The sequence below is a fragment of the Cetorhinus maximus genome, chromosome 32, assembly GCF_964194155.1.
Source record: "Cetorhinus maximus chromosome 32, sCetMax3.hap1.1, whole genome shotgun sequence".
In the NCBI taxonomy this organism is placed as follows: Eukaryota; Metazoa; Chordata; class Chondrichthyes; order Lamniformes; family Cetorhinidae; genus Cetorhinus; species Cetorhinus maximus.
In genome coordinates, this window is record NC_135910.1 from 13822795 (window position 1) to 13846341 (window position 23547).

A 23547-nucleotide genomic window follows, 5' to 3' on the forward strand; every position below is an offset into this window, starting at 1 on the left:
TTCAGTAGGAGCTAGTCATTTAGTGCCAGTTTTCTGGACCCTAGTTGGAGAGAAGCGAAGGTGTTTGAGAGCAGCCTCTTGGGCTTTGCTTATTTTAATCAGGTCTCCGCAGGGAATATCACAGCGGTGACCTTTTAGAGGGATAGACACACCTTAGCAGTAAGAAAATTACAAGCCCAGTCCAGAATACTTAGGGGACAACACACACCGAGTTAATGAATCGTGTAAATCCTGGTGTTGACAGTAGCCCCAGTGACTGGATCTCTTCAACTGTGGGAAATGGGAGTTACCCTCCAGTGAGACCGGAGCAGGAAGTGAGTGAGTGAGTGACATGATGTGCAATGGGTACACAATTGGCGGAAGACTGAAATACCCGTCAATTAGGAAAAAACTCCCCATTTCTACAATGTTTTTTTGCCTGTCGCCCGTGCAGAATCCAAAAGTGCCCCCTTCAACACGGAAGAGGAAAAGCCCAAGTCTATCAGAAGGACTGGGCTTCGCTTAGTGTTTGGAGGGTGGAAGGGCAGGGGGGAAATGGGTCACAATGGTCACTTTTCCCCCCCTCTCCCAGATGTTGGGGTGTTGGCTGGGCCCTGAGAGAACTGAGTGGCTGCCTGCTCCTGCTCACCAGCCCAATTTCCCGTGTTAGCACCGGCGAGTGAGCGGATGCCGGGGTAAGGTTGTGGCAATTCATGGATGAGTATCCACCTGATGCCTCACTGCGCAAGTTTTGAATGTGATGTGGGATCTATTTGGGGTCAATCAATCCGAAGGGGGAAATGTTGGGGAGGGAACACTCCTTGCTGTGAGTAATTTCACAACTCTATTCTGTCTTAAAACATCTGTAGCTAAAATTAAAATGAATCTTAAATAACTGCCGGAGTGAATTAATGGACTCAATATTGGTGCGAGTGAACTTCAGCCAAGACCTTCATCTCTGTGTCGTGTGCATAGTCACTGCAATTGCTCCACCACTAGTAATGGTGCCTTCACCTACCTTGGGGGGGCCCCAAGCTCCAGAATATCCTCCCTAAATCCCTCTGCCTTTCTTTATTCTTAAGATGCTCCTTAAGCCTGACCTTTGTGACCAAGCTTTTGGTCACCTTGTCCTAAACCCTTACCAGATGGAAATGTGTGACATCTTCCCTACAAATTCAGTGGTGCTGCCTCCCCCCACCCTGTTGTTTGGCAATTGTTGGTCATGCAACAAGAGCAGCTGTTTTTATACTTGTAACTCTTTGGGGCGGGGGGGGGTCATGAGCTACCAAAAACTAGGTGGCAACCAGCAAGTTGAGACAACTATCTCTGAACACAAGAGCAGGAGTAGGCCATTCGGCCCCTCCAGCCTGTTCTGCCATTCAATAAGATCATGGCTGATCTGATTGTGGCCTCAACTCCACTTTCCTGCCTGTTCCCCCATAACCCTTGATTGGCTGGTTCATCAAAAATCTAGCTCAGTCTTGAATATATTCAATGACCCAGCCTCCAGGGGAGAGGGGAGGAAAAAAATCTCATCGGCCTTACATGTTCTAGACTCCCCCACGAGGGGGAAGCATCTTCTCTGCATCGGGCCCTGTCAAGCCCCCTCAATCTTATATGTTTAAATAAAAGAGTGTCTCTCGTTTTTCTAAACTCCAATGGGTACAGGCCCAGCCTGACCAGCCTTTCCTCACGAGACGATCCCTTGACCCGCGTGACCCTGTGGTGATCCTTCCTACTGGCCCGCGGGGAGGTGCAAACAACGCTATTGTTTTGTGACTTGATACTACAATTGTGAGTGCAAACATGTCGGGAGCAACACCAAAAAGGTTCAGAAGGATTAGTCACTTGCTGGAAATTGGGCTGCACTTCTTTAGCTCCCCAGTCAGCTCACCACCACCTTCTCAAGGGGCAACTAGGGATGGGCAATAAATGCTGGCCCAGCCAATGACGCCCACATCCTGTAAAATGAGTTAAAAATAAAAGAGAGGCTGTGAAGTGTTAATACCTCAGTTTGGTTAAGTGAGGTGTCTGATTCTCAAGAAAACCCATTACCATTTTGGCCCGGGTGAGACTAAAGGACCAGAGGCCCTCCGAGTGAGAGTCAGTAACTCGGCTATGGAACACTCCTCCCAGTGACTGCTGGGTGAGTGGAACAATACCACCCCCCTTCCCTGCTGCCACCCCCCTTCCCTTCTGCCGCACCCCCACCCACCCAGTACTTGGCTCCCCTGGGAGTGAAATAAAGGAAACAAAAATACAGCAAAAAAAAACAGACCACCTCAATCAAACCAAAAGCTATTATATTTAGTATAAAGGCATCCAGTGTTTACACTTTATATATAAAATAAGGTAAAAAAAAACACAAGCCAATAAAATGGACATCCTACAGACACAGAGCATCCCAGTGCCAGTTTTTGTATAAACACAGGAAAAAGCAACTTTCCTATCCCCGCGCACTCCCCTCCCACCCGGACCCTCCCCGACATTCAGTCTGGATAAACTCAGTTCTTGGTGAATGTTCCCCAGCCACCCCCCCCACACCACCCTCAAAGCCCCCGCAAAGTTAGCCATGTTCCTTCCCCCCCCCGCCCGCTTCAGGCTAGGCTGCAAAATTGGCACAGAAGAGGCCACCCAAACAGAGCCCGCAGAAAAGACGCCCAACATTCGGGGTGCGGGCCTCCATCTTATACAATCGAAATTTCCTTCTTTCCCCCCCCACCTCTCTCCGTACTCTGATTCCGTCCAATTGGGCCAAGCATTGGGAGGTTTTTTTTTCTCTCTTGACAATAGTTCCCTTGGAAGAAATGTAGAAATGTGAAAGTCAAGTGGTCTCAAATGGGGACTCCTTCCCTCTTCCCCACCCCCCACCCCAACACTAAATTGGAAGGTCCCCCCATGCAACCCCCAGACAAATCCCCCTTTGAATCGCTAAGCTAGCCAATATGCCCACTCCTGTGATTCCCCACTGTACGTCCAGCTTGTTAATGGTTTGGTTAAGCCATCGTCACCTTGCAGTTTTCCCCCTCCCCCTCCCGCATCGATGCTCCCATGGCGACAAGTTGCTTGAGGAGGAAGCTTGGGAACATCGGGCAGAGGGTCTTGCGCCTGCGATTTCTCCCTCACCCACCCACCCACCCGTCCCTGGTCAACAGAGGCTTTGCTGTGGGGGTGGGGGCAGCTGGAATATCCCCACCACCCGCACGTCCCTCCAGCCCCCATTGGCTGGAAAACACAAGGGGGACCGGCGGTGGCCGGGGGGGAACCTCAGCTTAGGCCTGTACCCTCCCTGACCTTTAATGAAGTCCCCGCGCGCCTATGGGAATTCCAAGGTCACGGGTGGCGGGAGGGTGAAGAGAGCGGAGGGCCACGCGCTGAGTCATTTCCCCCCCACCCCCGACAGGTCACCCTAGGTTGGGCAGGGGGGGTGGGGTGGGGGGGAGGTGTCACAGGGGCTGATTTCCTCAAGGGACTACAAGATGGACGATGTAGATGACTTGTGTGTTACAATATGGCGGGTAGACCACCATTTTAAAGTTGGTTGGCACAGAATCACGAAGATTACCCACCCCCACCAACCCCATAGTCAGACAATCACGCAGTTTTAAGTCAAATAATTCTTAATATCCAAACGTCTCGGACTCCAAGGTCCTGAATACTGCCGCTTCAAAAGCCATCCCCATCCCCCAGGGACGCGCTAAGCGTCCGCGAGGAGCCAGGATCTCCACGTCAAGTTTTTCCCTCTCCGACCCTTGACGTTTTTCTCCCCAGTCACAGACAGGAATTTAAAAAAAAACAAAACTGCGAAAAAAAAAAAGCAAATCAGGAAGTTTCTAAGGAAAGTGAGTTACCTGAAAGGCTAAACGATAGAATCCTCCACCACTGGTTTAGTAAATTTAAGGAAAAAAAATAAAAATCAAGAAATTCCCCCCCCACCGCCTCTCTCAACGATCAAGAACTCCCCAAAATAAAAATAGCCAGAACTGAAAGGTCAAGGATCGAAACGAGTTTAAATTGAAGCCGATTTAAAGAGTGTTCATCTCGCCCCACCCACCCAATTGATACATTTTTTTTTTTGCTTTTTAAATTGATTAAAAAAAAAAGGTCTTTGTGTGTTCCCCACCCCCCCCCCACCTTCCATTAAACACCGCGAGAGGGCGGGGGGGGGGAAAGAGTGGTGTCTTTGATTTAAATCAGGTTTTTTGGCAGTACTGTCCCGACTTCAGATGTGCTCCTGCGCCCGTTTGTGACTTGCAAGAGGATCTGCGACGTGAAAAACTATGTCGAACTCAGCTGCTGAATCTCCTGTCGGATGGCTGGAAAAGAAAGAACGTGCGTTTATGTAGCGCCTTTCACCGCCGCAGGAGGTCTCAAAAAAAAAAACCGCTTTACGGCCAACGGGAGTGCCGTCCGAAGCGCGGTCGCCGTTGTACCTCGGAGGAAACGCGGTACCCGATTTGCGCGCAGCGAGCTCCCACACGCAGCGACACGGTAGCGACCAGATAGTTTGATTCTACTAACGTCGGGCGAGGGATAAAGATGTCGGCCTGGACACCGGATGCTGCCCTTCTTTGAAATGGTGGCCGCGAGGTTTTTTTTTTTACATCCACCGGAGATGGGGTCCGACAGGGCCTCGGTTTAACATCTCACCTGAAAAGGTGTCACCCCCGTTAATGCAGCACTCCCTCAGTACTGGCACTGGGAGTGTCAGCCTGGATTCTCTGCTCTGGAACGAGACTGGAACCCACAAACTTCTGACTCAAGAGTGCCATCCCCAATGAGCCAAAGCTGACTAAATTGACAAATCCATAAGACCATAAGATATAGGAGCAGAAATTAGGCCATTCGGCCCATCGAGTCTGCTCCGCCATTCAATCATGGCTGATAAGTCTCTCAACCCCATTCTCCCGCCTTCTCCCTGTAACCTTTGATCCCCTTACCAATCAAGAACCTATCTATCTCGGTCTTAAATACACTCAATGACCTGGCCTCCACAGCCTTCTGTGGCAATGAATTCCATAGATTCACCACTCTCTGGCTAAAGAAGTTTCTCCTCATCTCTGTTCTAAAAGGTCTTCCCTTTACTCTGAGGCCTTACCCTCGGGTCCTAGTCTCTCCTACTAATGGAAACATCTTCCCCACGTCCACTCTATCCAGGCCTTTCAGTATTCTGTATCCTCGCAACTCTTCATACGTTTGATTGCGAGCTTTTGCACGTTCGCTCTGTGCTAAGTGGATCAGCTGGTGAGTTACAGGCTCTTGCAAACAAAGAGCAACAGGATTGATCCCTGGTCTACGTTAGCCAGAATGCACCAGAGTTGGTTATCTGTTGCCAAGATCTACTATCGGTGTTCCCCAGTTGGGATTATTACTGAGTAGCCCCACTGGGGAGCTGTACAACGTCAGGCTGGTGAAGATCTGGACCAGTGATGATGCCCCCACCCCACAATGATTAAATAGGTAGGTGAACTTCCACCATCTAGATTAACCCATGAAACTTGGGTGAAATTTTGGCTGTTTGTGTAGGCCGATACCAGTGAACATCAATGCCTTCAAGGTGGTGGGGAAAGAATGAGGATACCTCAGCTGCACCAATCCAGGGGGGGGCGTGCAGCAAGGCACTGGGGTGACATCACAGGAGGCCATTCTTCCCATCGCGCCCGTGCTGGCCCCGCTTCCCTATTCTTTCCCCGTAGCCCTGCAATTTTGTCCTTGAAGCATCGACCCAATCCCCTTTTGAAAATTATCATTGAATCTGCTCCCGTCGCCCTGTCAGCAGCAGAGTGACTCGCTGCGCTAAGAAGAATAGTTACTGCCTTCTGCCAACGATCTCAAAACGGGCCACCATCGCTTTGGTAAAACTCAGGCCAAAACGTCACACACACACAAATTAAAATTATATTAGAAAGCACCTTTAAAACCACAGGCAATGCCGGGGGTGGGGGGGAAATGAGAGTTTAGAAGAAAATCTCCGTCTTGAGCAGCCTCTCATTTCTGTAAAACCCATGAGTGTTGAGAGTTGGCTGGTCCCCATGGTCTACGTCACAAGAGTAGGTAGAAGACCAGAGGGGTCTTTCTCGGTCCACCTGTCCTGCACCAGAGTTCAGAGAAATTTCACTGCTTCTCTCCCTCAACTGATGTTTTCACCAAAGGGCTGTCCAGTTGTTTAAAGCGGGGGGTGTCATCGAATTGGCCCCTTCCCCATCCCATCCTTCACTCACCCCATCCTGAAACAGAAACCACATTACGCTTTCAAATTCTGTCAGTCATGTGATGTGAGCTCTTACCTGCAATGATCTCGTCCTTGACTTTCTGCAATTCTTTCTTCACTTCCTCTAGCAGCTCCTGCAGGAGAGAGAGAGAGAATGAGAGAGAGAGAGTGAGAGAGAGAGAGTGAGAGAGAGAGTGAGAGAGAGAGTGAGAGAGAGAGTGAGAGGCCTGACGTGTGGGCGAGAGAAAGAGACAACATGCAAGAAAGAGGGAGAAAATGCGGTCCGGCAAGTTAGTGAGGGGAGGTGGGGGGCGGAAAGAGAGAGGAGGAGAGAAAGAGAGAGAGAGAGAGAGAGGAGGAGACAGAGAGGAGGAGAGAGGAGGAGAGAGAGAGAGAGAGAGGAGGAGAGAGAGAGAGAGGAGGAGAGAGAGAGAGAGAGGGAGGAGGAGAGAGAGAGGGAGGAGGAGAGAGAGAGGAGGAGGAGAGGAGAGAGAGGAGGAGAGAGAGGGAGAGAGAGAGAGGAGAGAGAAGGAGAGAGCGAGAGAGGGAGGGAGAGAGAGTGCAAGTCAGAAAAAGAAAGAGAGGGGGGAGGGAGTGAGAGAGTAAAAGGAAAGGCTGGGTAAGTCAGATAGACACACATGGTGCTTAAGGCAGAGTAAGAAGGAGTTGCATTTATATGGCACTTTTCATGACTTCAGGATGTCCCCAAAGCACTTTACAGCCAATGAGGTATTTCTGAAGCACTGTCACTATTGTAATGTAGGAAATGTGGCAGCCAATTTATGCACAGCAAGCTCCCACAAACAGCAATTTAATAATAACCAGATAATCTATTTAAGATATGTTGATTGAGGGATCAATAGTGGCGAGGACACTGGGGAAAACACTGCTGCTCCTTTTTGAATTAAAATAGTGCCCACGGGTACTTTGACATCTACCTGAGGAGTCAGAGAGGGCCTCAGCTTAAAGACAGCCAAAAGGTGCAGCACCTCTCAGTACCGCACTGGGGGTGTCAGCCTAGATTTTTGTGCTCAAGTCTCTGGAGTGGGGCTTGAATCCAGAACCTTCCAAGGGGGGGGTGGGGGGGGAGACAGGCACAAGTCAGGCGACATCTTCCTGCCATTGACCTCCCCTGGGCAGTCAGCAGCTCCCAAACTCAATGGGAACGCTGGCACTGATGGGGGTTCCGCACACTTGGCCGCTATGGTTGCCGAGGAACACAAATGGCGGCTGGGCGATGGGCGATGGAAGAGCAAAGGCTCCTGGGGGAAACTGTGGGGGGCGGGGGGTAGAGAGCGCAAGTTGGGACCACACTGAAGGTGAATCTGGTGGATGTGGAAACCACTGGGATGGAAGATGATGATGGGGCTGGTGGGGGAAGGCGGGGGAGGGAGGGGGCAATTGCTGGCCATTGTGAGTAGAGCAAGAACACACTTGGGAACTGAGGAGGCCGAGAAGAGTAAAGGGAGAACGGGAAGGAGCAAGCTCCGGGGGAGGGCCTCTGGAAACCCAGCGCCTGAGATGGAGCAGGAGACGGTCAGGCCAGGAGTGGGAAAGGTGAGCAAAGCGCGTGAACTGGGAGCCTAGTCCGTCGGGATACTCCAGGCTTGAGGCATGGCTGGCCTATTGGGTACCTGCTTCATCCGATCTACGTCGCTGTCGTCCGAGGTCGCTTCGTTGCTGCTGGGAGCCGACTTCACCCTGGAAAACAGGAAACGGGATAAGACGAGATGAGTTCAGCTACGGCACAAGAGATGTGAGCGTGGCAGCGGAGGCCTGTGTAGAAGGGCACGCGAGGGCAGGAGCAGCAGCAGCGGCGGTGAGCTCCACAACACAGCAACGAGACAAAAACAGAAGGTTACCACGGAGACCAGCTAACCCACTCAAGTGGTCCCGGCCCTCACCCAGCTGGGGGTTCACTTTGCCGACAAAAGTGTGGAGAATGGGTGTGAAAGGGGATTGAGGGGGGGCAGCGGAGGCTGGGCCAAGGCAGGTTTTTGATCGACAAGGGAGTCGAGGGTTTATCGGGGGACAGGCAGGAAAGTGGAGTCGAGGCCACAATCAGATCGACCGCGGTCTTATCGAATGGCGGAGCAGGCTCGAGGGGCCGAATGGCCTACTCCTGCTCCTGGCTCTTGCGTGTTCTTGGGCGGAGGGGGATAAGAGGACAGGGAAGAACACTGGGCTTCCGCACACAAACCTGAAGTGAGCTTGACCAGTCGGCTTTTTTGCCTGTGGTCACCTCTGTGCAACGCCCAAGTCATCAGCAAATTGACCATTGCAGTCAGGATGTGGGGACATGGAGAAGCATCACAACCGGTAGGGTAGGGATGATGAGGCTTTGGCCCTGTACTCAAGCATCCCAATTCCAAACCTGGGCTGCCCGGGGAAGGGAGACCTCTACTCTACACGTAACCCAATCTGTACCTGACCTAGGAAGGTGTTCGTGTGCTCGGGCAGTCTGGGGAATAAACCACAAGGCACTGTCTCACTCCGGGAAGGTTAACCCAATAGTTGTCCCCGGTAACCAGAGCAAACGCAGGAAAATGTATTCCTTCCCTCAGACAGTTTATAAGTCAGGGGTCTCCCATTTAAGACGGAGATGAGGAGAAATTTTCTCTCTGAGGGTCGTGGATCTTTGGAACTCTCTTCCCCAGAGAGCGGTGGAGACAGGGCCATTGAATATTTTTAAGGCCGGGGTAGACAAGGGAGCCAAAGGCCATCGGAAGTAGGCGGGATAGGTGCATTGAGGCCACATTCAGATCAGCCATGATCTTAGTGTAGGAGCAGGCTTGAGGGGCCGAATGGCCTACTCCTGCTTCTAATTTATACGTTCGTATGTAACATCCTGAAACAAACATGGCTGAACTGGTCAACTGTCCCTTAGGAACTGGACTGACGTCCGAGTCCATGTAGTGTGCCCGTTTTGGGGTGGGGGTTGGAGGGGTAATGAACGTGAAACAGGAAACTATGCCAGTCTCGTTCTATCCCTACTTAGTAAAGGCTTTGAGAAGGTAATCCAACTGCCTGGAAAGGGAAGAGTCAACAAGGTTAAAACCAATGGAGAGAGAGAGAGAAAGAGAGAGAGAGAAAAGGGGGCAGGGAGAGAGAGAGAGAAAGGGGGGCAGGGAGAGAGAGAGAGAGAGAAAGGGGGGCAGGGAGGGAGAGAGAAAGAGAAAGGGGGGCAGGGAGGGAGAGAGAGAGAGAGAAAGGGGGGCAGGGAGGGAGAGAGAAAGAGAAAGGGGGGCAGGGAGGGAGAGAGAGAGAGAGAGAAAGGGGGGCAGGGAGGGAGAGAGAGAGAGAGAAAGGGGTGGGCAGGGAGAGAGAGAAGGAGGCAGGGAGAGAGAGAGAGAGAGAAAGGGGGGCAGGGAGAGAAAGAGAGAGAGATCAGGGGGCAGGGAGAGAGAGAGAAAGGGGGGACAGGGAGGGAGAGAGAGAGAGAGCGAGAAAGGGGGGCAGGGAGAGAGAGAGAGAAAGGGGTGGCAGGGAGGGAGAGAGAGAGAGAGAGAGAGAGAGATCAGGGGGCAGGGAGAGAGAGAGAAAGGGGGGGGCAGGGAGAGAGGAGAAAGGGGGGGGCAGGGAGAGAGGAGAAAGCGGGGGGCAGGGAGGGAGAGAGAGTGAGAGAGAGAGAAAGGGGGGCAGGGAGAGAGAGAGAAAGAAAGAGGTTAAAAAAACTTGCATTTCTATTGCACCTTTCACAACCTCAAGACATCCCAAAGCGTTTTGCAGTCAATTAAGTACTTTTTTTTTGGAAGTGTAGTCACTGTTGCAATGTAGGAAACACAGCAGCCAATTTGCACACAGCAAGCTCCCACAGACAGCAATGTGGTAAACGTCTAGATAATCTGTTTTTGTGACATTGATATGAGAAATGAACATTGACCAGGGAAAACTCCCCTACTCTCGTTTTAAACAAGTGGCCGATGGATCCTATCGTGAGGCAGGCAGACCGCGCCTCAATTCAACATCTCATCTGAAAGACGGCACCTCTGACAGTGCTGCACTCCCTCAGTACCGGAGTGGGGCTTGAACCCACAACCGTCTGACTCGGAGGCCAGAGTGTTACCCGCTTCACTTCGACTGTCACCTAAACGAAGACACCCTGAATTTAAATAGCCTCAGCGGTGTTGAAGCCCCTGCCCAGTGCCCCAAAGCTGAAAGCTGTTTGCGCAGAAGCCTTCATAGTAGCAAAATAGTGCACAACCGGGGTTAAAGTTTAAGGGGGAGGTATGTGAGAGCCCAGGGGGTGGGGAGAGAAGAGGCAATTGATTTCAAATTTACCCAATATCCAATCACAGTAATCTGCAGTTTGCAAAAAAAAAGGTTGGACTGTAGTGAAACCAAAAAGGCCAACACACGTGGGTCTGACTTATTCTGGCCGACCTGGATCAGACAAGGGAAGGACCTAACCGTGCCAAGGATGTTGGGTGACCACGAGTTAGGGACATGAGGGAATTGCTGATGGATACATTTATGGGACCCGCACACATCCAGGCTCCCTCGTTACTGGTAGAATCCGCGCCCTGGATTCTGCTGGAAATTCTGCTCTTCCAATTCCAGTGCGACTTGTGTCAGTTGTGGCTCAGTTCATTGCACCCTCGCCTTTGAATCAGAGGGTTGTGGGTTCATGTCCCACTCCCGGAAACCAAGAACTGTGATTGTACTCGAAAGAGTTGCAATCTGTGACTGTTGATAACTCGAAAGAGAGTTTCCCTGTTTACACAGTAGAGGGGAGTACGGAAACACACAGACCAAACGAAAAAAAAAGGGAAATAAAACTGCCCCAACTTGTCTCCCCAGCCCCACTTGGGGTACAGACTCACTCGCCCCTTACTCTGGTCAGCATGCTTAGGCGTCGCCTCACCCAATCCCCTCATGGCTCCCACACAATCAGGGGGCCCGGATCAGGTAGCACGGTGGTCACGTTGCTGGACCGCTAATCCAAGGGCCTCCCCCTAACAACCCGGAGAACGGGAGGGTCAAGCCCCACTCGGGCAAGAATTAGCGATTACAAAATAATAAACCCTGGGAAGGAAAAATCTGGTCTTAATAACAGCAACTGTGCAGCTGTCATAAAAAAAAAGCCCAATGTGTTCTCGAATGTCCTTTAGGGTAAACAATCTGCCGACCTTACCCAGGTCTGGGCCTGTGCGTAACTCTACAATGGCTGAGTAATCCAATCAGTTATATCAGCTAGGGACGGACCCTAAATGCTGGCCTTGCCAGTGACTCCTCTGTCCCAAGAATGAATTTTACCAAAAACACGCTACGGATATTTTTCACCTCTTCCTGGCTCAGGGGTATCGAGACCCATTGGACCACCCCCACCCCCGTCAACAGCATCTGCATCAGCACCAGGTGCGAACTGCAGCTTCCGTCTCTGCGGCTAATGCTCCACCCGAGGCAGTGAATTTATTGGGAGGCACAGGAGCAGTGTATTCCCCGTGACAGACACCGCGCCAAGCGAGGGAGGGAGCAAGTGACCATCGAAGGACTCGTCAAAAGGCCTTGCAAAGGTTTAAAAATAAAACCTCGAGGCCTCCTTCATCAAAAGGAACATGAGCAAATAACTGCAAACCAAGTGGACGTTTTAAAACAAAAATGGATGAACGAGTGGACAACTTAAAATGAGTGGGCAACTTGAAACGAAACCGATGACCGAGTGGGCAACTTAAAACTAAACGGATGACCGAGTGGTCAACTTAAAACTAAACGGATGACTGAGTGGGCAACTAAAAACGAAATGGATGACCGAGTGGACAATTTAAAACGAAATGGATGACCGAGTGGTCAACTAAAAACGAAATGGATGACCGAGTGGTCAACTAAAAACGAAATGGATGACCGAGTGGACAATTTAAAATGAAATGGATGGCCAAAATGCTTATCCCCTTCCCCAATTCTTTAACCCTTGGTTGTCACACCCCATTGGCGTGCCACGACCCAGCGATTTTGACTTTGAATACCTAGGATGAACCCCGCCGGGTGTGCTGCTTGAGGAATCGGCTGTCTTCAGTACGGAGTTGCCTCTGCAGAGCGAGAGAGAGGTCAAACAAGAGAACAAAGAAAAAACACATGAAGAAACAAAGAGACGTCACTTTGGATGGAGTGGCAACATTGCGTGGGGCTCCAATGCCGAACACTCTCACTGGCTAAACCAGTTGGAAGATGAGCTAAACATCTGTTCGAAGAATGACCAGTTAGCGAGGCACCTGAGGTCAATTCTTCATCAAACTCGGCCCTTCCTCAGGTTATTGACAACCCGCCAATCACAACCTCTACCCGACCTGGTCGACTTCCCAACTGAAGGTTCTCCAACATATTTTCGCATTCTTCAAATGTAAGACAAGCAAGTCTACAGAATATCTACTCAACCTCATACCCAACGCTCCTCATTCCTGACCAGAGGTCGCATTAACTTCCGCACTGAATTCCATCAGAAACTGTACCGAGAGGGTTAAAGATAAGGCTGTAAGGGAGCAAGTCACAAATAATCGCTGGTTCAAACTGAAGAAGGTTAAACGCATTACAGCACGGGGAGGCCATTCGGCCCATCGAGTCCACACACCAGCTCTCTGTCGAGTAATCCACTCAGTCTCATTCCGCATCCCACTCCCCCAGCCACCCACTCTCTCTGTAGTCCTGCGAGTTTATTCCCCTCGAATACCCATCCAATTTCCTTTTGAAATCATTCATTGCCTCCACTTCCTCCACCCTCATGGGCAGCGAGCTCCAGGTCTTTACGATTTGCTGTGTAAAATAAAAACATTCTTCCTTACATTCCCCTTCCCCCTCATAATCTCTCGCCCGAAACCAAAAATCTGTGCCCCCCCCGCCCCAGTCCTTGAACCATCAGCGAATGGGAACAACTTTTCTTGGTCAACCTTCTTTAAGCCTGTATTTCATACAGCTGACTAGCCAACTGTGTTTGGGGCTTTTTTTGGGGTAAGGACCTGGTGGGGGGAACGATGATGGGGATTGCTTGAGATAGGCCTGGCCTTGGCTGTGCAGGTCTGTAAATTCTACGATATTTTGCGCCTTGATGGGCCCCTGATCCATATGTTGCCTCGTGATCTCTCGCCCTCTTTCAACCCATCCTTACCAACTAGGAAACCATCGCGTAGTCGTAGTTATGTTATTGAACCGACATCATATTCCAGGCCAAGGCAGTTTTGAGAATATTAATTCAGCTTAAAAAATATCAGGCAATAATCATATGGTGTTTGATAACGTCTTGGGATATTTTACACTGTTAAAGGTGCTATATGCAAGTATTATTTGTGGGGGGGAATCCAAAACTAGAGGGCATAAATACAAGAGAGTCACTAATAAGTCTCACAGGGAATTCAGGAGAAACATCTTTACCCAGAGAATGGTGAGGATGTGGAACTCGCCACCAGAAAGAGTGGTTGAGGTGAATAGCGTAGATTTGTTGAAGGGGAAGCTGGATAAACACGAGGGAGAAAGGAGTAGAAGGGTATGCTGATAGGGTGAGATGGAGAAGGGCGGGAGGAAGTTCATGTGCAGCCTCCACACACCAGTTGGATGCCTGGATGACTGCAGCTCCGACAACACTCAACATATTCCAGGGCAAAGCAGCCCCGCTTGACTGACACCCCGTCCACCACCTTCAACATCACTCCCTGCACCACCGACGCACAGTGGCAGCAGTGTGTGTACCATCGACAAGATGCACTGCAGCAACTCGCCAAGGCTCCTTTTGACAGCATCTTCCAAGCCCACAACCTCTACCACCTAGAAGGACAAGGGCAGCAGACACATGGGGAACACCACCACCTGCAAATTCCCCTCCCAAGCCACTCACCATCCTGACTTGGAAATATATCGGCCGCTCCTTCGCTGTCGCTGGGTCAAAAGCCTCCCTAACAGCACTGTGGGTGTACCTACACCACAGGGACTGCAGCGGTTCAAGGAGGCAGCTCCCCACCACCTTCTCAAGGGGCAACTAGGGATGGGGCAATAAATATTGGCCTTACCAGTGATGCTCACATCCCAATAATAAAAGAATGGCCCATTTCAGCGCTGTATATTCTAACATCTCAAAGTGGTTGGCAGCTATCCACTGAAGGGGGTATGCACGGAGGCTGTATCAAAAACAAGGGTGATTCTGGATAGGGAACCCTGTCAGTGGCACCCTGACCCCGAGATCGAAGCCTCAGTCCATTTCCTAACCAGGTATCCAGTTAGATTCAGGGAAGGACAGAGATGAGTGCTTCCAAACCAGACAAGGAGGTGAAGTCAGAGAAACACGCTTCTGCCAGGGGCTGGAATGTAACTCCACAGGACGACACGGACACGTTGAGGCTTTTAAAGAGAGGTAATTCATTGTGAAATAAGATCTTGAATCGGGCTGGAGGGCAAGAGTTGGGAGATTTCAAAAACTTGAGTGTTACCAGGGTTAGCAAAGTGACAGAACAGGGCTCCCACCACAACGTCTGATAAAATGACCGGTGATGTAACCGAGCGAATTGTTGCCCAACAAGTTGAGCTAATGGGACCCGGCCTAACAGGTTCCACGTCGGGAAGCGGTCATTGAACAGCTCCTCAAACCCATTTCGCCCACTCAGTCGGGTCCAGGCTGATCTTTATCTCAACGCTGTCTCCCTGAATACCCTCACCCAACAAAATCCACCGCACTTTCAAAACGTGTAATTGACCAACCAGCCTCGGCAGCGGGACTCGATCTCTCCGGTTTATCACAGTTCTCCTAATCTGCGCTAAACAGCAAACCTGGACGCTCAAGTGCATATTTCAGCACAGGCTGTGGGGTGGATTGAGACACTCGCCACCAGCTCCCCGCCCTGCTCTCTCTCTCTCTCCCCCTACACAACCAGCTCTCTCTCACAAGCAGATCTCCACAGGGCACCACCCCCCCACCACTCCTCAAAATACCGGCCCCCCTTCCGTCACGCATCAGCGACTTTGACTCCGAACGCCAGTGACTAATTTAGCGGAGAGTCAGCGCCTGCCTTTCCGACACGGTCGAAGCCCCTCGACTCTCCAGTCCCACCGTGGATCTTCACTCAGGGCAGCTCGCAAAGCCTCAGCCCCCTACTCCGGCCTTAAGCGTGACACACAGAGACCCACCGGGCTAACAGGAGGCGGCAACATCCCTTGTACACGACGGTGACCCTTAACGCGCAAGGGTTTCACAAACTTGCCACCGGAAGCAGCTTTTCCCAGCTGAGGAGAGAGAGAGGGGGGGTGGGGGGTGGGGGGAAGTCACCTCACAATCACCTGAAGCGACCTTTCACCTCAGGGCTTCGACGATCAAGCGTAGCACTCACCTGGAGACTGCTGAGCTGGGTTTTTCCCAAGGTCTCTTAACAGAATCTAAAAATGGGCAACAAGAGAGAAAAGACAACTTTCACTTAAAGCTGCTTTAATCTGGTGAGGTTAAAGCCGGCAATGCAGTTTTCACTAAGGTTGGGGGGGCGCGGGGGGGACATGTTGTCGAAACTTTTCATCTCGCACTCATCAGGACAAATGCAAGAATGCCAAATTTCAAACCCTCACAACAATTTACACGACAGGAGAAGAGGGAGCTGATTGGTCGGCGAGCCGACTCTTGATTGGACGAGGGGCCAATTCATGTCAGCCCGCCAGCGAGGCAAGGGCGAGACAAAGCCGAACTCAAGAGCGGTGATGGCATTTCTCCGTGGATTCAGCCCAGGAGACTGGCCCCACCAACAGAGCTTAAGTGTGCAACGGCCCAAATAGCTTTGATCTGAATTGTCTTATGGGTTTCTCAGCTTCAACTTACACTCGCTCCCCTTGCGAATAAGGTTGCCGACCCTCCAGGATTTGCCCAGGAGTCAGTGTCATTTGCGGCACAGGCGGAGGTCACTCTGCCCGTCAGATTTGACCATTAATCTCCCGAACAACGTTGTGAACAACATCAGGGAGAAAAATTGTCAGGGGCGTTTTAAAAAAAAAAAGGGCTTTTTAATCTTAGTTTATTTAGTTAGAAAAGTAATGGGGATGGGAGAAAGAAGGGCTCTTCAACCAGGTGGGACAGCTAGAAGCAGAGGGTGGGGTTTCCAAGAGTTGGCTACCTCGGTGTAGGGTTCGCCAAGCTCCGTGGTAAGGGAGCCTGGTCAACGGATCTAGGTTCCCGCCATTCCCCAAACCATAACTTGGTGGCACCCGAGGGCAGGTGATAAGATTGTTCCTCCATAACTGCTCCATCAGATCCTTTAATCACGAGAACTAGGGGCAGCAGGAGGAGGCCATTCGGCCCCTTGCGCCTGCTCTGTCACTCAATGCAATCATGGCGGGTCTGCTACCTCAACTCCACCTTCCTGCACCAGCCCCATATTCCTTAGTATCCAAAAGTCTATCAAGCTCAAGTCTTGAACAGACTCAATGACTGAGCACCCACTGCCCTCTGGGGTAGAGAATTCCAAAGATTACACAACCCTCTGAGGGGATGAAGTTCTCCCCATCTCAGCCTGAAATTGGTCTGCCCCTTACGCTGAGACTGGGATCCCCAGTTCTAGACTCTCCAGGCGGTTGTCGGGGGTGGGGAATTACCCGTCAAGCCCTCCCAGACACCTAAATTATCTTCAACACCTCAATTAGGTCATCTCTTGGTCTTCTACACTCAAGGGGAAACACAATTTATGGGTACAATAATATGCCATTTGGCCCAACATTGGCTCCACATTCGGCTCTTCCCAACCCTCTTTAACAATCCTATCACCACACCCTTCTATTCCCTCCTCCATCATGTACTTATATCTAGCTTTCCTTTAAATACATCTATGCTATTCACCTCCATGTAACCTAGCTGCAGAAAAACCCATCTGGTTCACTGATGCCCCTTTAGGGGAGGAAATTTGCTGTCCTTACCTGGTCTGGCCTATACGTGACTCCAGACCCAATGCCATGGGGTTGACTCTTAACTGCCCCTCTGAAATAGCAAGACACTCAGTTCAAGGGCAGTTAGGGATGGGCAACAAATGCTGGCCTTGCCGGCGACACACTCATCCCACAAGAAATAGGAGGAGTAGGCCACTCGGCCCATCGAGCCTGCTCCGCCATTCATGGCTGACCTTGAGCTTCAACTTCACTTTTCCTGGCCGCTCCCCGTACCCCTTAATCCCCTCAGACACCAAAAATCTGCCTATCCCAGACTTGGAAGTGCTCAACGATGGAGCATCCACAACCCTCATGGTGGGGGGGGGTTGCAGAGAATTCCAAAGATTCACAACCCTCCCAGTAAAGAAATTTCTCCTCGTCTCAGTCCTAAGCGATCGGCCCCTCACCCCGAGGCTGCTCCCCCTGTGTTTTAGATTCCCCGATCAGCAGAAACAATCCCTCAGGCCATAAGACATAGGAGCAGAAATTAGGCCATTTGGCCCATCGGGTCTGCTCCGCCATTCAATCATGGCTGATAAGTTTCTCAACCCCATTCTCCCGCTTTCTCCCCGTAACCTTTGATCCCCTTACCAATCAAGAACCTATCTATTTCGGTCTTAAATACACTCAATGACCTGGCCTCCACAGCCTTCTGTGGCAATGAATTCCATAGATTCACCACTCTCTGGCTAAAGAAGTTTCTCCGCATCTCTGTTCTAAAAGGTCTTCCCTTTACTCTGAGGCTGTGCCCTCGGGTCCTAGTCTCTCCTACTAATGGAAACATCTTCCCCACGTCCACTCTATCCAGGCCTTTCAGTATTCTGTAAGTTTCAATCAGATCCCCCCCTCATCCTTCTAAACTCCATCGAGTATAGACCCAGAGTCCTCAAATGTTCCTCATATGTTAAGCCTTTCATGCCTGGGATCGTTCTCGTGAACAACCTCTGAACCCTCTCCGGGGCCAGCACATCCTTCCTGAGATACGGGGCCCAAAATTGCTCACATCTTGTATGTTCCACCGACATCACCCCTCAATTCTTTCTAAGCTCCAAAGGAAATAGACCCGATGTACTCAGGCCTCTCATTTCAGGTCGACCCCTCTGATCCCAAGGGGCGGGGGGCCGATCAAGTCAACCTCTGCTAAACTGCCTTGGAGGCGAAGAGAGAAAAAAAAATGAACCCTTTCAGCTCCGCTATCATCCTGACCCGGCGGCGTTCATCAACTGAGCCAGGAAATGAAAAGGGGGAGTTTAAAGGAGGGGCGACCGAGTCGATTTGTTCGCCAGGCATGGATTTAAACCGTACCGCTGCTGTGAACAGTTGGCACTTTCGGCGCCGTGGTGACATCTTCCTGGAAAAAAAAAGACAACTGGGTTAAGCACCGGAGGCATTCACCGCAAAGCCCCGTACAGTACTGGACTGGACACCCCACAAGGCCGCAAGTTATCAAACCGCTTCTCAAAACATGATTGTTCTCACTAGTCTGCTCCCCCGCTGCTAAAAAACCCTCATTCGAGCTTTCCTCACCTCTGCATTTGACAATTCCAATGCACTCCGGACTGGCCTCCAGCTCCCTGTAAACCTGAGGTCATCCAAAACTCTGCCGCCAATGTCTTAACTCAAAGCAAGGTGCATTTCCACCCCCCACCACCGCCCGCAGTGCTCGTTGACCTACACCGACTTCTGGTCAAGCAACATCTTGATTTTAAAACTCTCGGCCCGGTTTTCAAATCCCTACATACCCTCGCCCCCCCCCTCCCTATCTCTCTGTAATCTCCTCCAGCCCCACAACCCACCAGCCCCCCAGCACGTCGAGATATCTTCACTGCTCTAATTGTGGTCTCTTAAGCACCCCCCAATTTTAATCACTCCACCATCGATGCCTTCAGCTGCCTGGACCCCTAAGCTCGAGAATTCCCTCCCTAAATCTCTCCACCTCACTTTTGTCCTTTAAGACGCTCCTCAAAGCCTACCTTAAAATCGACCAAGCTTATGGTCATCTGAGCTAATACCTCCTTCAGTGGCTCGGTGTCGCGCTTTGTTTTATAACGCTCTTGTGGAGCACCTTAGGCCGTTTCATTACGCAAAAAGGGCGCTATATAAATATAAGCAGTTGTTGTTGATAGCTCACTCAGTGGTTGAGTCTCCCTGCACCTCTCTAGTGGGCACCCCATGATGGGTGTACTTAATGCAACCACCAGGTGGCATGTGCGAGTGGCACAAGAGCAACATGTCCCCCTCCTGTGGGCCAGATATTCCAGAGATGCCATCCTGAGGAACGACACATGTTAATTGTATCACCCGAGGGCAAATACGTGTAGGTGGAGGGGGCATTGATTGGGGTGGTTGCTTGAGCACATATAAAGAGGCACTTATGTTGACACAGAAGCAGAGTGGAGTCAGGAGATATATACCTGTAACGTTTCACTCTGCGAATAAATCTATCCCATGCAAAGGTTTCTACGTTCGACCGGCTATCAGGAATATAACAAAACATCCCAGCGTTCGAAGGCCACAGAGAGCGAATCACAGGCCCAGCCCAGCCTCATCACGTCAGACTGATCCTTCTACGCCAGGTCAAAATCACCCCCTGCGAGGCAAAAACCGGTTGGGCACGGCGATGCCAGGGGGATGGGGGTGGGGCTCGGGTGCGGCGATTGGGGCAGAGCCGCTATTGGCTGGACTCAACCCCGTGTGACTTACATTCGGTTCTTCCTCCTTCTTCGGGGGCGGCTTGTCCGTCACTTTCCGTCTGGAGCGAGAAAAAAAGGAGACGAGAGTTCAGTGAAGACAAGATGACTGAGGCGTTGCCCCCCCCACCGTTCATCATGAAGCTGAGTTTCTCCCCCCACCGCGGCCAAGTTTAGTCAGCAGGCGACTGACTCTCAGGCTAAAGGGTCACAGATTCAATCGCAGCGCTGGACGGACTGATCTCAGCAGCCCTCGCGTACCGTCGCAACGCCACACGGTCACCAGGCCCTCGGGGCTACCAAGGCACTCGGGCAAGGTCGGCACCGCAGAGCTCAGGCCGAGGTGGGCAGCGGGCACACGGGTTCTCCTAACTGGCCGGAGCGTCCGAGGCTTTGCAGCGTCACGTCTCACCCAGCGACAGCCGAAGCTGACGCTCTCCCCCCACCCCTGTGCAGTACTGAGAGAGTGCAGCACTACCGGGAGCACTGTCTTGGTGGACGTGAAGTTAAATCACAACTGCCAACCCTCCAGGATTGGTCTGGAGCCTCCAGGAATTGGAGGTCAATCTCCAGGACACTGCTGGGTGCAAACCCTGGAGAAAAATCATCGGGACATTCAAAAAATAAATATTTTTTTGATCATTTTGTCTGAACCGTTCTCTTACAAAAATATTGAAAATGGGGGAAAAGTCTGTTTGGCCGACAGTCAAACATCACCCAATTGAGTAATGAGTCTTTTTGCTTTCCAATTGGCATAGGAAGGCCGTAGGTCACAAGGATGGACGTGTTGGCCGACTAATGACTGGAGTGTGGGGGCAAGTCATGTGATGGAACCTCCAGGAATATATTTAATCACAGTTGGCAACCCTCTGTTACACTGAGGCCCCATCGGCCCCATCTGCCCTCTCAGGTAAATGTCAAAGATCCCACGGCCACTATTTCGCAGAGCAGGGGAGTTCTCTCCAACGCCCTGGCTAATAAATTATCCCACCAGGAACCGATTATTTGGTCATCAGCGCATTGCTGTATGCGGGCTCTTGCTGTGCCGCGTGGTTGGTTACAGGTGAAGGGGTGGAGAACCGTTGCCAGGAAACATCCCCGAGAGCTGAACATCTTGGAGATAGAATCTTCCTCGCATCCATCACGAGAGGAGGCCATTCAGCCCTTTGTGCCTGTACTGGCTATCCTAATTAGGCCCATTTCTTGCACACGTCCTGAATTCTAACCCAAATATCCAATTCCTTTTTCAAACTTATTGGATCCGCTTCTACCAGGCTCACAGATAAGCACATTCTAGGTCATTCCAGACTCTCTGTGTAAGGGAAAAAAAAAACACTGGTCGTCATCTCTCTGCCGCTTCCCTGAATTATCTGTCCTCTGGCTTTTGATGCACCTGCTACTGGAAAGGGTTTCTCCGTACCCTCTCTAGGGCAGCTAGTGTAGGCACGAAGGGCAGAACAGCCTCCTCCTGTGTTGATTGTACGATGCTGTGAGAAAGAGGTGAAGAGGGCTCTTCATTTTTTACTGTGCTCGTGGGATGTGGACGTCGCTGGCTAGGCCAGCGTTTGTTGACCATCCCCCAACTGACCTCAAGAAGGTGGGATTGAGCAGCCAACTTGAATACACCTTGAGTGTCTTGCTCGGCCATTTCAGAGGGCAGTTAAGAGTCAACCACCTTGCTGGGGGTCTGGAGTCACCTGTAGGCCAGACCGGGTAAGGACGGCAGATTTCCTTCCCTTAAAAAGGGGCACGAGTGAACCGGATGGGTTTTTACAACAATGGTTTCACGGTCACCATTACTGAAACTAGCTTTCAATTCCAGGTTTTAATTAATTTATTAATTGAATTTAAACATATAAGATCCTGAGGGGTCTTGACAGGGTGGATTGGGGAGAGGATGTTTCCTCTTGTGGAAGAAGCTAGAACTAGGGGGGGGTCACTGTTTAAAAATAAAGGGGTCGCCCGTTTAAAACGGAGATGAGGTGAAATGTTTTCACTCAGAGGGTCGAGCGTCTTTAGAACTCTCTTCCCGAAAAGGCGGCGGAAGCAGAGTCTTTGAATATTTTTAAGGCTGAGGTGGATAGATGTTTGGTACGCGAGGGGGGGTGATAGGTTATCGGGGGTAGGCGGGAGGCAGGTTTCGGGTTACTATTGGATCAGGCATGATCTTATTAAATGGTGGAGCAGGCTCGAGGGGCCGAGTGCCCTACTCCTGCTCCTTGCTGGTGTGTCCACTGGCTGCCGTGGATGGGGTTTGAGCTCAGGTCTCGGGAGCATTAGCTGGGGTCTCTGGATCGCTAGTCCGGCAACGTGGCCGCCTTGAAATCAGGAACTGCTGCACAGAAAAAAAAACACAGCCACTTGACAAAGCAGCCACTGGCGTTCCGACAAGGGACATTAACTGGGGCGGCGAGCGGTAAATCCCAGACAGGAACGCAAAGCCCCTCCCCTACCGATCAACCCCAAACTGCACCTTCTTGCCAACATGGCGCTCATCTCCTCCATAAGGCCACCGCCACCACCACCACCGCCGCTGCCGCCGCCCCCTCCGCTCCCGCTTCTGTTGCTGTCGCTCCTGGGGCTGGAGCTTCCGCTCGAGCGGGCGTTCTCCTCAGCCTGGGGGGGAGAGAGAGAGAGAGAGAGAGAGAGAGAGAGAGAGAGAGAGAGAGGCAGTCCAGTTTATTGGGCAAATCGGAGAAGCAATTCCAGAAAAAAAGACAAGACTCGAGTTTCCGACAGCGCCTTCCCCGATCCCAGGAAAGCCGCAGAGCTCTTCACCGCGAAATTCAACGCCTACGCGGGCCAAAGCGCACGGGGCAGCTCATCCGCGCACAGCAAGATCCCACAAACGGCTAATCTGCTCGGCCGATGTCGGCAGGAGGGCACGCGTGGGCCGGGACGCCAGGGAGAACTCCCTGACCACCCCCACCCCCGCGCCCGAGAGGGCCGATGGCGCACACGAAAGGCTGCCGAACCAGCGCCCGCCACAGGTTTATCGGGCCTTTTAATTTCACGGCTGTTGTGGGATCTTGCTGTGCGCCCGTCTCCTACGTTTTAACAGCGACGGTAGTTTTTTTTAAAAAAAGCTGTAAAGCAGTTTGAGATGTTGCCAGTTCCATGGATGGTGTCAACGACGATGGCAAATTTTGTTTAATTTGGCCAGACCAGATCTGTCCAGGGTCACGTCCGGCCGCCCCTCCGGCCACATCCGCTGACCACCCCCCCCGCGCCAGCGTCGAGGTCACTCACCCGTGCCGTCTTCTTCAGCTTGGCCGCCAGTAGCGCCTCCGCGAGGCCCCCCCCAGAACTGCCGCCCGACAAGGCGCTGGAGGGCGGGAGGGGAGGGGGAGGGGGCGGTCCACCCCCTGAAGGGGGAGGCGGGGGTCCGGGAGGCGGGGGCGGGCCGGGCGGAGGCGGGGGTCCCGGAGGAGGTGGTGGTCCTGGGGCACCGCCTGCGGGAGCAGGAGGGGCAGCCGCTGGGGGGGAAAGAAAAGAAGGGGTTAATAACGAGAACCGGTTTACAATCGGCTAACACCGCCACCGCCCATCGGCTATTCTTCTTTTAAAACCGCTCGCCCCTTATGTCCTTATCCAGCTTCCCCCTTAAATGCATCAATGCTGCCTGTGGGAGTGAGTTTCACATTCTCACCGCTCTCCGGGTGAAGTTATTAAAAGAATGTTCTTTTCATGGGATGGGGGCTTCACTGGCCCATCCCTAATTGCCCCTTGAGAAGGTGGTGGGTGAGCCGCCTTCTTGAGCCGCTGCAGTCCCTGTGGTGTAGGTAC

General features: G+C 51.7%; 1 protein-coding gene across 1 annotated transcript in view; it reads right to left on the reverse strand.

The window, feature by feature from the left end:
• Nucleotides 1-2265: 2265 nt before the first annotated feature.
• The window catches only part of vaspb (vasodilator stimulated phosphoprotein b), a 92284-nt gene continuing 71002 nt past the window's right edge, over nucleotides 2266-23547 (reverse strand). Inside the window, exons 6-14 of the mRNA XM_078533169.1 lie at nucleotides 23011-23237; nucleotides 22235-22377; nucleotides 19775-19823; nucleotides 18377-18422; nucleotides 15499-15544; nucleotides 12157-12219; nucleotides 7825-7891; nucleotides 6267-6324; nucleotides 2266-4295 (exon numbers count right to left, since the gene is read on the reverse strand). Coding sequence (XP_078389295.1) covers nucleotides 4258-4295; nucleotides 6267-6324; nucleotides 7825-7891; nucleotides 12157-12219; nucleotides 15499-15544; nucleotides 18377-18422; nucleotides 19775-19823; nucleotides 22235-22377; nucleotides 23011-23237 — 737 coding nt within the window. The 3' untranslated portion in view covers nucleotides 2266-4257. The remainder of the gene's footprint in view (nucleotides 4296-6266; nucleotides 6325-7824; nucleotides 7892-12156; nucleotides 12220-15498; nucleotides 15545-18376; nucleotides 18423-19774; nucleotides 19824-22234; nucleotides 22378-23010; nucleotides 23238-23547) is intronic.